At 37.8% G+C, this 16,682-nt stretch overlaps 2 protein-coding genes across 2 annotated transcripts; both read right to left on the bottom strand.

Moving 5' to 3' along the window:
* Nucleotides 1-4,608: 4,608 nt before the first annotated feature.
* On the bottom strand, nucleotides 4,609-9,707 carry LOC147338248 (eukaryotic translation initiation factor 4E-1A-like). Its single transcript, XM_086260176.1, has 7 exons — nucleotides 9,563-9,707; nucleotides 8,686-8,789; nucleotides 8,303-8,398; nucleotides 7,568-7,631; nucleotides 6,975-7,088; nucleotides 6,543-6,682; nucleotides 4,609-6,268 (listed from the first exon to the last, which is right to left on the bottom strand). The coding sequence occupies exons 1-7, from the start codon at nucleotides 9,656-9,658 to the stop codon at nucleotides 6,154-6,156; spliced, it is 729 nt and encodes a 242-aa protein (XP_086116302.1). The 5' UTR covers nucleotides 9,659-9,707; the 3' UTR covers nucleotides 4,609-6,153.
* Nucleotides 9,708-10,377: 670 nt separating this feature from the next.
* Nucleotides 10,378-14,464, bottom strand: LOC147338247 (alcohol dehydrogenase class-3). The gene is made up of 9 exons (XM_086260169.1): nucleotides 14,331-14,464; nucleotides 13,705-13,806; nucleotides 12,845-12,986; nucleotides 12,647-12,734; nucleotides 12,246-12,465; nucleotides 11,548-11,808; nucleotides 11,232-11,367; nucleotides 10,701-10,839; nucleotides 10,378-10,570 (listed from the first exon to the last, which is right to left on the bottom strand). Exons 1-9 carry the CDS (start codon nucleotides 14,346-14,348, stop codon nucleotides 10,546-10,548), a joined length of 1,131 nt encoding a protein of 376 aa, XP_086116295.1. The 5' UTR covers nucleotides 14,349-14,464; the 3' UTR covers nucleotides 10,378-10,545.
* Nucleotides 14,465-16,682: the final 2,218 nt, after the last annotated feature.

The raw sequence follows: 16,682 nt of genomic DNA, 5'->3' as shown, positions 1-16,682 counted from the left end.
TGTAATGTGAAATGATAATATTAACACTTTTTTTATGTGACAAACTTTATATTTTGACGTATAAAGTGTCCTGAAAATGTATTTGTCCCCATCTGGATTTTTAAATTTTTTCATGCTCAAAATGCTCCAGTGCTGCTTGAGCAAAACAACAACTTAAAACAACTACCCAAAGAAGAGTGGGTCACAATTCTACCACAAGAACTGTGGCCAGTTATTCTAAATGCTTGACTGTAGTTCTTGCTACCAAGGGTGGCACAGCCTATTATCAGGTTTACGGGGTAATTACTTTTCCACATTAATATTAGGTTTGGATTCTGTCTTCCTTTAATAAATTAAATAATCATTTAAAAACTGCATTTTGTAATTAGTTTGTATCTACTCACTTTGTCTAATATTAAAATGTATGTGTGTCATATATGCAAAAAAATACATGAAGGAGACACAAATACTTATAATGTACTGCAGTCAACTCAAATATTTCCCTTTTTTATCAACACCAGGGGCTTAATATATGTCTCTCGTGTACTACTTCTAAGACAGAAACACCAAGCAGCCTGCACGTGAGTCTGATCTGAAAGCACAGGACCTGAGTCTTATGCAGTCAGAACTCTAGGGCTTGTGCATTTGTGTGCAATTGTGCACACTTATATGTGTCTGCGTGATATGAAGCCCTCTATATACTACTTGGCAAATGAGTGGATCCCTCCCTCTGGTTCACACAGAAAGATGACAAGATTATTATTGACTCTAGGACTCTGTCAGCAGCACCATGGATAATAACCTACCTAGTGAGACTAGCTCAGAGTCCTCAAAAGCAGCCGCTGGTGAGGTACAGTGAACGAGTAGTTCAGTGACACATCTATCATGAAACACAGAGGGAATCAGCACCTCCTGCAGATGCAAGGAACTATCTGCAACCTTTTATGCTGCAGCTTCATCCAACGGGGTGTCATGTCACTGTGTTTATAGCTGCACTTGTGCATATGAGGTGGGCTGGTGAACAGGAGGCTGACAGTTGCCTAAAGCAACTAGGGGGTGGGGGGCAGAGGGAGTTGGGGTTTCTTGGTTGGGGGGGATATATAAATAAATAAGGCACCCACCTGCTATTTACAGATATCTTCTTTCCCTGGTGTGTGCAACAGAGACTCACTCAGTGGAATCCCAATTTCATCTACCAAAACATTTATGGGGGATTCAAGAGTGAAAGCTGAAGTCAAGTGTGTAGCTATACTGCCTCCTGGTGGACAGTTTAGTAAACGAAAAGAACCTTTCTGCCTTACTCACATGGCAACATAACTGCTCATCATTAATTACACTCATAGCAACAATGAGATAGATAGATAGATAGATAGATAGATAGATAGATAGATAGATAGATAGATAGATAGATAGATAGATAGATAGATAGATAGATAGATAGATAGATAAGACATGAATAATATTTCCAGCATTTTCTAAGAATCATAACAGGATCCTCAAAATTTAAAAATACAAATCGAAAAAAAAGAAGGGAAATATACGTTACTCCTGTTTAATTTGCACCTGATTTTCATGGGAAGCACATTAATGTTGTGACTGTCAATTTTAGGTGTCAGATCAGATTAGCAATTCCATCTGTCAAGGCATCAGAGACATGAAATCCACAGACCTCAGGTGTCAGCTGTGTAAACAAGAGGAGCACGAGAAGTGCTAATCAGCTAAAAAGGCATATGAAGAAAAGCAGGTTGCACAAACTCGCACTAAATATGCTAACAGATGATCATAATGCAGCGTCAGGCATCTTATTTGCTTTGAAATTATTAAAATAAAGGAAAGGCAGACATCCCGGTGGCAACAGATATATAATAATAAGTTAAAAACAATGGGACATGTTTGATAAAATAAAGAAATATATCTTATTTGAGATTTTATTGGATGCTGTATCATAGTTTTGCCTATCCAAAGAGACAATTAAATCCCATCCATCCATCCATCCTATCCCTGCTGGCACTGAGTCAGAGGCAGTGACACTGAGTGTGGTAAACTCAGTATTTATTCACAAGTCTATCACAGGCAAACATTATAAGCAAGACAGCATTCACAGCCACACCTACAGAATCAACAATCAATGTAACATGCTTGTCTTTGGATTGTGTGATGGAGGCGCAAGCAAAGAAAGACACACCTTTATACACTAAAAAGGAAAATGATCTCACTGATCAGTAATACAAGAACAGCATCTGAGAAGAAGGAATCATTTGGAGGAAGTCAAAATGGTTCATTGATATCTACATTGCAGAGTGGAGTCTAATGATGGTAGGAAATAGGACAGGACTGCCGGAGTCAAAATGCTGGTGATGTCAGAGATGAAGCAGGTGAAGGAAGATCTCTAGGTGGGTTGCACTAATGAGAGTCTTACAGAATGACAGAAGAGCACTGAGATTTAAAGCACACAGAAGAGAGGTGGATTGACTTGCAGAAGGTGGGCAAGAAATTGATTGGATCAGACAACAAGTCTGACAGTGTGGGGAAGCGGAAGTGATGTAAAGAATAGATTAGCAGCCTGAACACCCAGGAATCCAGGCAGATGAATGAATACAGATTCTTTTTATTGAACATACGCATAAGCTCCATTTAGTGCACCTAAAAATGCATTTATATGACCTGACATAACTGGCTATAAAAACAGTTAGATAGGCAGTCATATTGATTAGTATTTATGATAACTGCAGCATTACATTAAAGAGTGGGATATTAGTAAATTGAGCAATCTTTTGGTATAGTTGCAAAGGCTGACATTGCTATCTGAATCTATCCAAGGTGGGGAAATGCAGTTGGATATCATTTAAACTAATGCAAAGTCACCTATAAAACTTTTGACTCAATGTCTTATGACAAGATCTTCAACCAATCCACCATTTTCTTTCAAAACTACACAATAAAACCAGAGCTTATTGTGGCACACTCACAGCTTGCCATGAGTATAAGAATGGAGTTTACAATAGTTTAATATATTGGAGATAAATTGCAATGGCTTGGCAACAGTGGGGAGAAAGAACTTCCTTTAAAGAAGAAACTTCAGGTAGAAGCCGACTCAAGGAGTAGCAGACATCTAGTGCAACTGGTTGAAGGGTGAGGGGAACGTCAGGTGACTAGGCTATGCCTATAGTTAACTAAGGAAGAGAGCAGACAAAAGTTGATGTGGTATGAAAACAAATAGGACATGAAAAGAGGGACGTGGAGAACTGCTCCGTGTATCATAGGAGGTCTGCCAGAAGCTTGAGCCTGTAACATCACAAGAATTTAATCAGGTTCCAACCCTAATTATAAGCTTTATCAAAAAGGGACGTTTTAAGTCTAATCTTAAAAGTAGAGAGGCTGTCTGTCTCCCAAATGGGGATAATGAGGTAATATGAACTCTTTAAGATATGACGGGGCCTAATCATTCAGCACTTTGTATATGAAGATGATTTTAAATTCCATTCTGGATTAAAATTGAAGCCACTGAAGCTAATACTGGAGAAGAGATATCTATTTTTTGAGTGCCTTGTCAGAACTCTTGCTGCAAGGAGTTTTTAGGACAACTTGACAGTATGAAATTACTCTGTGTGTCCACCCTGGAAGTAAATCCATGCACTAGTTTTTTTTAGTGTCAGTCAAATACAAACAATATTTTGTCAGCCCTGCACAGACTTGGGGAAAGCAGTAGTAGTAGTTTGTTTAGTGTGTAAGCTTAAGGACATAACCTGGTCCAAAATGGCAGTACTGGAGTAGCAGTAGAGTCCAAGGTGACACCATCCAAAGGTTGAGGTATGAGGTTAGACATGATTCATGGGGCCATATGTATTTTGTCTGCATTGCAAATATATGAAATATAAAGGCTGTAGAACAAGCTAACCACTAATTGCAGTGTTAGCAGTTTGATACCCTGCCCCTTTCATGTGCTCAAGTACCACTGAGCAAGACCATGATCCTGCAGTTTCTCCCAGTGGTGAGCAGCACTCATGGCAGCTCTGTTACTATTGGTGTAAGCATGTGAATGAGTGGAAAAGAAGCATAATGTCAAGGGCTTTGTAGAACACAGCTAACATTTAACAGTGCCTTTTAACTGCAGAACATTTACTAGTCACTCTGGTCTGCATTAAAGCAGAGAGATTTAATGTGTTCAATTACCTTCACTTGTTCAACATCAACAAATAATGTTTTGAATATCTACCAGGGAGCAAAATGAAAATGCTCCAAAGCTTTCAACAAGGAATACTTTTGATGAGGTAAAGCTTTTTCTTATGACCTCAAGAGACTTTCCTGTAGCTCTCTTCTAATTTCCTCCAAGTTGTCACGTGTGAAAACGTGACCAGATAGATTGTGTCAATTACAAGGATGCTTATTTCAAATGGACAGGAGGGCCTAAGCTGCTGTTGCTCTAAAGTATCAGTCAATTGATGTCATAGATTACTTAAAACCCCCTTAAACTGCAATTTGTGCAGCCTAATAAAGGCACGGACCATAAATTAGTGATGCAGCGGTTCCCACTGAAACCGCTTAATCTTCCTCAATAGACTGTAGTTATAAAACCAGCAAACAAAATTGGAACACAAACCCTACAATGCTCGAGAAAGAAACAGGGGCAACTTTATGATGATCATCACTTACAGCTGCTTCGTGTAAACCTTTAATTATTGAAGAACAAATATCAAACCTTGTTTTTACAATGTCTTATCCTAATGCTTGGATACCGAGTCTGAGGATCTCAGAAAAGTAATGTGATTATTATTATTTTATTTATTATTATTATTATTTATTTATTTTTTTTTTAAATGGTGAACAGGGTATCATAGGATTAAAGAAAAACCCTCATAAAACACTATTTAAGGCTGAAAGCATTTTAGCAGTGCGTCTCTAAAAAAATAAATATTAAAATAAATAAAAAATAAAGCACAAGGCTTTCCTCAATGAATGAACACCATGCCAAAAAAAGAACATCATGAAGCAGCAAAGTTAAGTTTGGACACAAGAATCAAACCTTTTTTTTTTTTTCCCCTGAAATCAGTTTCTTTCATAATAGACATTTGCAATGCAGGGAAAAAAAAGTAACTTCTCCTAACCCACTGTTGAGTGCTTTGGTAGAGGCTTTAAAACATTTTCTGACAAGTTTATAGCACACCATGTTGACAAAACACAGAAAAAAAAAGCCACTGTACAAGTTTATTTACATTGCCGCTCTGTACATTTCAGAAATACCAGGCAGGGATTTACATTAAAGGCACCGTTTCATCCAACAATATTCATTTTGTCACAAAAATGTGGAATGGAAATAACTGTTTGCATTGTTTAACAAAGCTTAACCATGTTCTAGAAACAAATACCGTGCAAAGAAAGTGAACAGCCCGGCTGTTCACTTCAAGAAACAAATGCTGTATAACACGCATGTTTTGGAAAACACATGCACCGAACACATACTTTGGCCAAAGAAAATAAATTTTATCTATCATGGAACACTGATGTTGATGTCCTTACAGAGATGTGAAGTTTTAACTCTTTAGACACTCACATGAACCCCCCCCCAAAAAAAAAAAAAAAAAAAAAATTACAAATATATTGCACAACATGCTTGGGTGGCGTTTCAAAAAAAAAAAAAAAAAAAAAAAAAAAAAGAAAAGAAAGAAAAGAAAAACCCCACCGTGACTTTAGTGACACCCAAAGTGGGTCAACGGCAACGATGTCAGTATTGCCTTGCTTCTACAGTGAGTAGCCTCTGAAGTCAACGCATTACTTGGATTTGTTTAATTTTAATTCCAATGTAAACATTTTAAATCCCTATGCCGTTACTGGAAATTTGCTACAGGAGTACAGTACCAGTTTATTAAACTACATGTTTTTATTGCATATGCCTTTAATGTTGAGTACTTTAACGAAAAAAAAAAAAGTTAAAAATACACCAAATTATTGAGAACCAAATGGGGGAAAAAGGCATCTTTATCACACAGTCTCCTTAAGTGTCCCAAACATGTGATAAGTGACCAAAAAAACAAACAAAAAAAAAACAACAATTTTATCCCTTTTCCCCCCAATGTTTTCCAAAAGATCGAAGTTACATTCACTTTAAAAAAAAAAAAAAAAAAAAAAAAGTCTATTTGGAAACACAGGAAGACTTGGTTGATAATCCTTGGATCCTCAGGCAACAAACTTGTTCTTGGTTGTTGAGCCACTCTTTGTGGCCGTGTCTGCATGTGACTGGTAACCAATGATCACTTTTGGTGGGACGCCTAGCCTTTCTTTATACACACGCCTAAAAAAAGCAAAGACATTTTACATAGTAGCTATGAGACAAACTCAGTCTTTTAAAAAAAAAAAAACCCAAAAAAAAAAAACCCACACATTTGTTATATCTTCCTGTAACAGGCTTCTTACTCCAAGACTAATACTATATGATACTACAGATCATTCTGAATCATACTTCTAGACAGAAGAGAGAAAAGACAAAAGAACAAAAACTTGCACAACAGCATCTAATGTGCTCAGATTTTTTTCCCTCATCTTTAATTGTGGCATTTTCAACTTACCCTATGTGTGTGATGGCCTCTTTATTTTCATAGTCTGTAGTCCATATAGCCATCTTATCACCTTTGGCTCTAACATTAATGACAGCTCCACAAACATCGTCACTGTAGTCGTCAAAAGCTTCTCCAACAAGACACAGGAGCTGCAGGAAAATATGAATTTTTAAAAGATTTGTTATTGTGGACACATGTTTTTGTTTTACATGCAGTTAGTACCTGAAAAGTTGTGTACTTAGCATTCACTGGCTTGTCACAGTTGTGGTTTGCTATTATAAAAAAAAGACTGCTACATGGAACTCATCCTTTTATCTACACCCATTTACACTGTACATTCCTATTGCCATGTGTCAAAACATACACAGTGTACAAGGCCAATAGATGAAAAGAATGATGACTCTGTTAGAGCAAACAAAAATACAAGAGGGCGCAACATACCGTCTCCAACCAGAACCGATCCAGGTCTACTTTACGTTGCTGCTTGGACAGAGTTATCAGCCAGCGGCCGCCTCGCCGGTTCCTTTCATCTTCCCACATGGGCTCAATCCCATCCTGTATTCAAACACAAGCCCACACCACATACATCACTGTTGCAAACAAGTCATCAAGAAATTAATACATTAACAGACAACTAATGTATTAACTAAAGTCACATGAAGCTGAATTACTGAGACACTTGTATGCTCACAACTACCCTCATCTATGACAGCGGGGAGAGGAAAAAAGACAAAAAAATAAATAAATACTCTATTGTGGGATTTTAAATTTTGGAAGGTTTTTCTGTTGAAAGACTGGATGAAGCATTTCAATAAACTGAAAAGCTGAAATAAACCAGTCAATGCACACGGACTACGCCATTTGTCAGCCTAATGCAGAAGATGCTCCTTTCCATTCTGATTATTCGATAGGTGGGGTCCACTTTCAGTGTTTACTAAAACAACTTTTGTGAACCAGAGAATAGGAAATACCAGAAAAATGTCATTTTACATGGGGATACTGCAAGTCCTGAAAGGGACAAAAGCACTTCTTACCTTAAATAAAGAGTAGTCACAGCCAGACATCAAGTTACTTGACAGCTGAATGTGATTGTATAATCTAAGAAAGAAAGCATTTTTTTAAAGAAAATTAATTTCATGCATCACCAGCAACCCACAGCTCGTCTTGGCACAACACACAAAAAAAAATAAATTCCTATTTCATAGACTCAGCATATGACTGAAGGCTGCGCAGGACAAACATAAACATCAAACACTGTTAGTTAAGTTGTAGAGAGTCTATTTTGTTTTTTCAACTGTGAGGCTCATATTTTGTGACAAGCTGGATTTGGCAGTGTTAGGAAGGTTTAGTCTGTTGTGATGTCTGGAACAGAAGACAACACAGGAAATACTTCTCTCTCTCTCTTAAGGAGAGAGATGCCATCACAATAAGGCGTCAACTCTGCGACAAATAAAATTTACAGTGGTTCATAACTTCTAAGGGTCACCATTGGCCCAGAGACTACACTATAGGATCTATAGTTTAAGGATGGGCATGCTTTTTTCCAAGCTTAGTATAATGAGCATAGCATATGAATACATGCAACCTCTCCTCAACGAATAGGCCAATTTGAATTTCATTGAAACACACCAACACAAACAGGAATTATCATCAACATTTTTGCTCAAAAAAAAAACAAAAACCAGAAACCCATCCATACTATAATTCTAGCTTTGCATTTAAGTCTATGATACTGAGTGGCATGAACTCAACAAGTAACAAAAACGTACGCCCAGAAGTCCTCCACAGTGTCAAATTTGGAGATGAGACGAAGGTTGGCTTGCCACGTTTTGCTTTTGTCATTCTTGAAAAACCAAAGAGCCCACCTGGGAAAAACAAACAAACAAACAAACGTCTTACTACAGAGTATGACCACATACTGTCTACATTTGTCAGGTTGGTAGTGAAGAAAAATTTGCAAACTTTTACCACCTCACACATACTATATAACAGCAAAATTCATTTAAGGAGACTCACACTACTGGAATATAACAGTTTAACTGTCTTCAGTATTTTTGCAACTGTTATACATAAGGTAGAATGATACATGAATGTTATAAGCTGTATCGATTTATACTTCTACAAGAAAAGACAGACGTGGATAAATGCTTACCTGTTTTGTAGTGGGTGTTTGATGTACGTTTCAGGATTCACAACCTTCTGAACAGCTGTTTCACATTTCTCAGTTTCACCATTTGCAGGAACGGAATTTGACACCTAGAAGAAAAAGAAGTGCAAGTTGTTTTGGTATTTTAATGATTATAACCAAGTGTGTGCACACGGTGTCTGAGAGGTTTAGTAATTTAACGTCTTACGATATTTTATCGTTTCAACCCATGCCACATTATGCTATCGTGTCTACATGTTCAGGGCCTCTTTAGCCCTGTTGAGTGCTCCACCTCCCCGTGGAACCATGCTGACGTAAAATGGCTTGAATCTACAGACTTGTAGCAAACTTGAGAAAAGAAATAGGTTTTCTCAAAGGGTAGCATTTATTATCGTTTGCCACTTTAAATTGCATTATAGAGAAGATGTCTAGCTCATTCTTAAACACATTTCCCCACACTGACCAACATTTGGTTTCCAGCTAACGTTAGCTGGAACCCACGAGAGTCGTTACCGGTGTCCTCTCATTCATACAAGTATCTGAGTTCAACTCAGGGCACCGACCGGGGCATATACCCAGTCAACGCAGTGTTAACCCGGCGTAAACGATGCTTTAAAAACAGTTACTGTAAATGGTCTTACAAGCAATATTGCTGATATTAAGATTTTAAAAACAACTGGCTATAATTTACTACGCTAAGTTGCTTGGCTAGCGAGTTCTGTTACCTGTCAGAAGTAAAGTTTACAAGATTTCTCAGACTCTCGATTATTTAGACTAAACTGTCGCCTAGTTGTCTTTTACCGCTGGTTAATTAAATACTCCATAAACGTGCTGTTTGAAAGATAAAGAACCACATATAACCTATTCTAGCAAAGGGACTCACCACCAGTGCGGTCGCCATCTTCTGGAAATCACTTTGAGTTTTTCGCCGTGTGTTAAAATAGCTTGGATTGGGTCGTATGGTAAGCACAACACGCATGCGCAAGCAAATACGTACAAAATTAAATATTGGTTCAACGTGTGAGGGGGAAAAACGTCATCCTCCTTCAGGTTTGATAGCGTGGACAGTGGTTAGTGGAAATAAACTCTGAAGTGATACGAACGCACTGAATAAACTGTATTCATAATAATTATGTACATTACGCGAAAACAGAATCATCTTATGGTTAAGACTGAATATTTCACTGTAGCAGTGGGAACTTGTCGATGTTTTTCTAAATAACAGTTTGATATGGACAATTATTCCTAAAATGTGTTGTTGCATTTAGGAAAATCAGTGTGTGTATGTGTATATATATATTTATATGTTCTTGTGTTTCGACTATGCAAGCCTCTGACCCAAACAGCCTGTCAGTTTATACAGACCCTGATGCACAAGACATTAGAATATCGCAAAGGCAATTTTTTAAATTCATTTTGTACCTGTATAGGAAAAAGTATGACGTCCATTGTCCATTATATGATACACAAGAACTGGAAATATGAGTGAGTGACCTGTGAGACCATATTGCAGTATGTAAGCAACATTCTTAATTATTAATTTATTTCACTGTGGTATTATCTAACAGGTGCTTCCAAAATATAACAAATATTGGTGCCTTTATGTAAATTAATGATTAAATATTGCCATCTTGATATTAACCAACTAAATGTCACTGAAAGACACTGCTCAAGAGCAGCCAACAACCAACAGAAAAGCAGAAACCTTTGGTTTTACAGAGGTTTTAATTGAAATGGATCAGTCAAACATATCTTACTGTTAGTAAAAACATCTAACAGTCAAAAGTACACTATCAAAACAAGTGCTTTAACTATGGCAGGAGACTCTTTAAAAGCTGGATGTGAAGGATGTTTCTTTCAGGCACTTCAGAAAGTCAACACTGTGCGGATACTGCAATGAGAAGGGGAAAAAAAAGAAAGTTAGGCTAAGGATGCAAGGCACTGCAGTTCAACAACAAAATACATTCACTACAGAGCCACTTCTATAAATTGAATTTCTAATGTGCACTGTTTTCCCACACCTCTTTCCAGCATGCATGAGGTCAAATCCCTCATTGATCTTCTCAAAGGGCAGTGTGTGGGTTACAAACTCATCCACCTTCAGCTTCTTACTCATGTAATCTTCCACCAGTTTAGGAACACTCTCCACACTCTTCCACCCTGAGGGTGAACAACAAAACCAGTTTTACAACTGCCAATATCAGTAAGGCATGACTGAACCATTTTACTGAAAGTGTTGAGGCAAAGCACCAATTACATAGATAAAATAGATAAATAATAGGTCTTAATACAACTAAAAGAAGCTACAAAACTTAACATGCTGAATCTATGGGTTTAAAAACAGCATATGCATTCCAGTTTTCACATTAGCCAACAACAATAAGGCTCATAAAATACCATTATAGATTGTGTTTTCATTACAAAACAATGTGTCCTATCTGACTCCACTTAATAAAAGGTTATGCTTATAAAAAATACACAAAATAAAGACGAAAGCTGCAGCCAGACAATATTAAGCACTTTAAAATAAATTCTTTAACTCAGGCCGTTACCTCCAAAGGCTGTGCCTCTCCACACGCGACCTGTCACCAGCTGGAATGGTCTGGTGGAGATCTCCTGTCCAGCTCCAGCTACACCAATGATGACACTTTCACCCCAACCTTTGTGGCATGCCTCCAGAGCAGCTCTCTGACACACACAAAAAAACCCAAACAACAATAATGTTGTTGTTTTTTTAAACTTACCTTGTACACTACTTACAAAGTTACACCACAGTGCTATAAAAATTGAATTCTAATGTGCACTGTTTTTTCACACATCTTTCTAGCATGCATGAGGGTCATGCATGCTGGTGGGCCTGAGTCTCACCATAATTTGCACATTTCCAATGCACTCAAATGAGTAGTCCACACCCCCATCAGTCATCTCCACCAGAACCTCCTGGATTGGCTTGCTGTGGTCCTTTGGGTTTACAAATTCAGTGGCTCCAAACTCCTTGGCTTTTTCAAACTTATCAGGGTTGATGTCCACACCGATGATCCTGGTTGCTCCGGCAGCCTTGCAGCCCATTATAACGGCCAAGCCCACAGCTCCAAGGCCAAACACAGCACATGTGGAACCAGGGTCAACCTGAGTGAGCATGAGGTAGAATACAAATGTGAAAGTTTAAGTGTTGTGCCTACATGAGAAATAACCATATAAACAATAATCCAAGTATGAACTCTAAAATAGATTTGGCCTACCTATTGCTGTTCTTATGTTTTTTAAGTGTGTGTGTGTGTGTGTAAAAAACACACAATAATTGAAACATGGATCTTAACAGTTGCCTCCTTTATTATTCTTTCTGTAAATACCTGAATACATCATTTAAAATTGAAGGACCTGCTAGCACATCAAAAACTATTTGTGTGAAACTGCAAACTAAGAAAAAAAGAATCTATCAACTATTTTCTTATTACTCTATAGGTGAGACTGCGACAAACATGTAAAAAGATTGTGAATATTCCAATGAAATCTAATGTTTTGCACGATGTCTTTGCTGATGAGCAGCGTCATGTCATTCCCACCTTGGCAGTATTAAGAGCAGCACCATATCCTGTAGAAATGCCACATCCGAGAAGGCACACTTTATCCAGCGGAGCTTTCTCATTCACCTTGGCCAGAGAGATGTCAGCCACTACAGTGTACTCAGAAAAGGTGCTGGTCCCCATGAAGTGATACACTTGCTTTCCCTTGCAAGTAAAGCGTGATGTCTTATCAGGAAGCAGACCCTGACCCTGGGTTACTCTGCAGGGTGAAGGGGGAAGGAAATGTGCAGATTAGCATGATGAAATGTGCAAAGAAAACATAATCTGTTCTGACTGAGCTTTTGTTGCCCTGTGGTGGGGCATCTTTCTTTAATGAAATTGTTATCACAAAAGTAGACTTCAGCACCTCAAGGTTACGGAAATAGGCCTTCATACATTACCTAATTTTCTGGCAAAGGTTAGTCTTGGGGTTTTTGCAGAATTTGCATTCACCACACTGAGGCACATACAACGGGATGACAGTATCACCTTAGAAAAAGAACAAGACAAAAACAACCCACATGCAACAAATATTTATTCCTAAGTATACCAAGAAGTAAAATATTAAAGTTTTAATGTTTTGTTTGGCAGTTGTTTACCTGGCTTGAACTTGGTAACACCTTCGCCAACACTTTCAACTGTTCCAGCACCCTCGTGTCCCAAGATGACAGGGAAAAGCCCCTCAGGGTCACTGCCACTCAGCGTGTAGGCATCTGTATGACACACGCCTGTAGCAAAGATCTGAAAGACACAGTGTCACTTAAAGTTCACGTCAGGCATGGCTGCTGGATGGAAGAGTATAATATTAGTACTACATTTAAAACATTATGTTGAATTGAACTTAAACCTTATTTATGAAAAAAAAAAAAAAAAACACTGACTAATTTAACATGTGGTTTCAAACCTTAAAAGCAAAAGCCTGGGGTTGATGGGATTGAAAGAATAAAGAGCAAAAACAAAGTGTTTATTTTTCTGCTTATCAAATAACACTTTCATAGGACTCTTCTTTGTTTATGCACAGCTCTTAAGCTCTCTTAAGGATGCGGTCTGGACTTTCAATGATTGCAACAGCTTCATTCTTTTCTTTCCACCCATTCTGAAAAGCCATGTCCAAACTTCTAGCACTGTATAAATACTTCAGACAAGCAAACTGCCAAAAAAATCTGCTTTAATAATGGAAGCTACACTTGCTGATGATCCTTTAATTAAGTGCATTTGATTAGCAGCACCCGGCTGCTACTTACCCTCTTAATTCCTATGGGAATAGTAAAGGTAGTTTTTCAAATGATTGCCTAGAGTCCTATGAAAGCTATTTATCACATGACTATAGCAACATATCTTAAAAGAATACACAAATACTGAATGAATCTAAAATGAACATAGTTTTGTTTTGTGTTTTTATTCAGTTGCAGTCAAGTCAGGCTTTAGATTTATGAACGAGTCTGATGATCTGAGTTACCTTAATGCGAACTTCATGGGCCTTAGGTGGGGCTACCTCCACCTCTTCAATAGAAAGAGGTTTCCCTGGCTCCCAGGCAACAGCTGCCTTGCACTTGATTACCTGAAGGCAAAGGACAGTATTTTTCCATGTCTACATGTGCATGTTTTTCCAAGTCAAGTGAGTAGCTGCAGCTGTGGGTTGGCTCCAGCTTTACAGTCCCTGTGGCAGATCGAGCTAGTTGCACCCAGCGTAGTTAGCCTTTGCACTCTGTCAAAGATTATGCATCTCTAAGATTCTTCCTGATGTTTGCTTTAATAGTATTCAGCCTACATAACCCCCAATAGCGCCGTCAGTCTTGATGCTTTTTAAACCATGCCATCACTATTATCACTATGGCTTTTAAGTGCTGCAGCTACTTGCAAAAAACCATTTGCCGCTGACCCACCAAAGTTCCCTGTTAAGTAATCGAACAGTGATTCTTTGTACTTCATTCAGAGCAAATTAATGCGTGCATGCTAGCTTACAGAACTTGCCAAGTTTACAATAAACTTGAACTTTAAGGCAACTTTACGACTAATGCACAAAAGGAAACTTTGTTTGTTTTTTCATATATTTCTTACACAGTCTTTGTGAACAGTACTCACTTCACCAGCTGTCTCCATGCTCGTTGTTTCTAGAGAAGAAGACGGGCCACTGAGCAGCCGTAAAGGAGTTAACCTTCGGACCAATCAGATACGAGAACGACTAGCGTACGCATGACGCATTTGGGAGCAATGAAGAAAATAGGCCAAAAAAGGGCGCTTAAGAATTTCAAATAGTTGCATGCTGCTGGTACTACTTATGTTACTACTGATAATAATTTTAAAAAAAATATTTAAAAAAATACTTGTGAATAAAACGAATTAATAAATGAAAACATGTAGGCTGCAATCTTTTATTTTTTAAACACTTTTCAGAAATAACTTCAGTCATTGTTGAATGTCATCATTGACAGTGGGGACTTTTGCTTTTTGGATGCTGGAGAATATGTTATGTTTATCTTTAAAAGTTTACTGATATATTTGTACAGTTGGAATAAGTACTAACTCTGAACTTGAACATCTTAGTACTTCGTGTTAAACTAGACAATTGTTAACGGTGCCAGTCAACATCAATAATAAATGATGTTCTTGACCAAACATGCTTCAGGTGTCTTTAAAGAGTGAGCAGGATTACAATGCAATTTGTGTTTTGAATTCTGTTTTTATATTTCATTTTCACTCACTTATGGCAGTTAAGCAGCACCAGGCATGCAGCTGAAATACTGTTTCACACACATCTAAAATTTAATTTGGAATAACAATTATAAGCTATCAAATTCACTTATGATAGACCTGTCATACAAATATTAATTAATATATATATATATATATATATATATATATATATATATATATATATATATATATATATATATATAATGCCTAAATGCCAACCTTACACAGCTGACCTCCCTACCAGACTCTAAATTTCCTCACATACCGTACACACTCTGGTGTTTTCAGTCTGTATTCTGTGTTTAACCTCGTCATATTTTCCTAATATCAGAGTTTCCTTTTTAAAATCAGTCACTCTACTTCCAGTAGTCTTGTCCTTGTTTCTGATTGGTGAGATACTGCCAGCAGCACCTCCTTCATGTAAATAATGTTGATGATGTTAGGATAAAAAAAAAAAAGCTAGATAAGGAAATTATCTTTGATATGTTGAAGCTTGTTTCAAAGTACAGCACACTCTTCCAAATCTGCTTTTAAGCCTCAATATAAATCTAAAAGTCAGAGTCACAAACCATTTGTTTCAGCACTATATGAATAATTACTTCATTGGTGTTGTTTTCAATTTAGCACCTTTATTATTCATTTTGCACCTTTTTAAAAAAAAATAAAATAAAATAATTTATTAGAATTGCTTTTAGTCCTTATTTAGGCTCGGTTGTTTAGGTTTGATTCATCCAGAACCCAGGGTTGATTGAATGCTGTCCAGCTGTTACTCTGTTACACTGAGAAACTCACAGGGTTTAGTCTGAGACATAGATCAACACACTGTGCCCAGATACAGGAAACAAGATTCACACTGAACAAGCTGAGTTGGCTTTTGTAACATGCCAGACTCATATAAGAAAGATATAAAAATGTGAGTTTCAGTTATTGATTTTTTTTACCTGCAAAAATCAGAAGGAAAGAAGAATCCTACTACAGTGTGGGAAAAAAAACAACTAAGAAAACTTCTTTCACCAGTTAAAAAAACTGCCAGTTAAACTAGCAGTGAGGACAAAGGGCCTCCTGAACCACTCAGATCTGCAGCAGTATGCCACTGCTGCTCCTCTGCCCAGTCAGGAGGCTGTGGAGCGGGTGTCTGCTGTTGTCCATTATAGCTTTCATTTTGTTCAATGTATCCCTCACAACCACAGTCTTAAGTGTCCAGCCTCCTGCCAAGCACAGTTGGCTTGCCCACCAGCTGGCTCTGCGCCTTCGTGTAGAGCATCAGTGTTCAGTGACCAGTAGAACTTCTCATCCAGTGGGACACCCAGATATTTATAAAAGTGCACTACCTCAATGTGCTGCGCAAGTATGGACAAGCCAGATGGTCCAGCCTCAATCTCGTGAAACCGTCACCTGCATCGTTTTAAGTATATTTTTGCTTTTTAAAAGCATGCCAAACAGAAACCACAGACTAAGCCCATAACACATCAATGAATAAGACACGTTTGTTTTTGTCACTCAGTGCATTCAAAACAAGTCAAAAGAAGAACATGATATCGATCACTTCCTCTTTTGAGTTTCCCACTTCAGTCTTATAAAAAGAACTGACAAAACTGTCCCCAAGTCACAAGTCATCCAGTCCTACTCATGCAGGACAAGAGATACGTCTTCTTGCCATTACAAGGAACCCAGTATGAGCAGAAGGATTCTCTCAGCCTTAATTTAAAGGGGTTTTGAAACATAACCTCCACTGGTTTG

The sequence above is a fragment of the Aulonocara sp. 'chitande type north' Nkhata Bay genome, linkage group LG2 (genome assembly GCF_057382095.1).
Source record: "Aulonocara sp. 'chitande type north' Nkhata Bay isolate Kocher_YH1m ecotype deep benthic linkage group LG2, A_spYH_male_GT1.1, whole genome shotgun sequence".
NCBI lineage: Eukaryota > Metazoa > Chordata > Actinopteri > Cichliformes > Cichlidae > Aulonocara > Aulonocara sp. 'chitande type north' Nkhata Bay.
The sequence above is the reverse complement of the archived record's forward strand: the minus strand, read 5'-3'. Positions and strand labels throughout refer to the sequence as shown.

Excerpts from the sequence above, each read along its gene's own strand:
- LOC147338248 (XM_086260176.1), bottom strand. The coding sequence starts at position 9,658 with ATGCGTGTTGTGCTTACCATACGACCCAATCCAAGCTATTTTAACACA. Across the intron at positions 8,790-9,562 it reads AGATGGCGACCGCACTGGTG|GTGTCAAATTCCGTTCCTGC; the intron begins GTGAGTCCCTTT and ends TTTTTCTTCTAG. Across the intron at positions 8,399-8,685 it reads AAACACCCACTACAAAACAG|GTGGGCTCTTTGGTTTTTCA; the intron begins GTAAGCATTTAT and ends TGTTTTTCCCAG.
- LOC147338247 (XM_086260169.1), bottom strand. Across the intron at positions 12,466-12,646 it reads AACCTTTGCCAGAAAATTAG|AGTAACCCAGGGTCAGGGTC; the intron begins GTAATGTATGAA and ends TTCACCCTGCAG. Across the intron at positions 10,840-11,231 it reads GAGAGGCACAGCCTTTGGAG|GGTGGAAGAGTGTGGAGAGT; the intron begins GTAACGGCCTGA and ends GTTCACCCTCAG.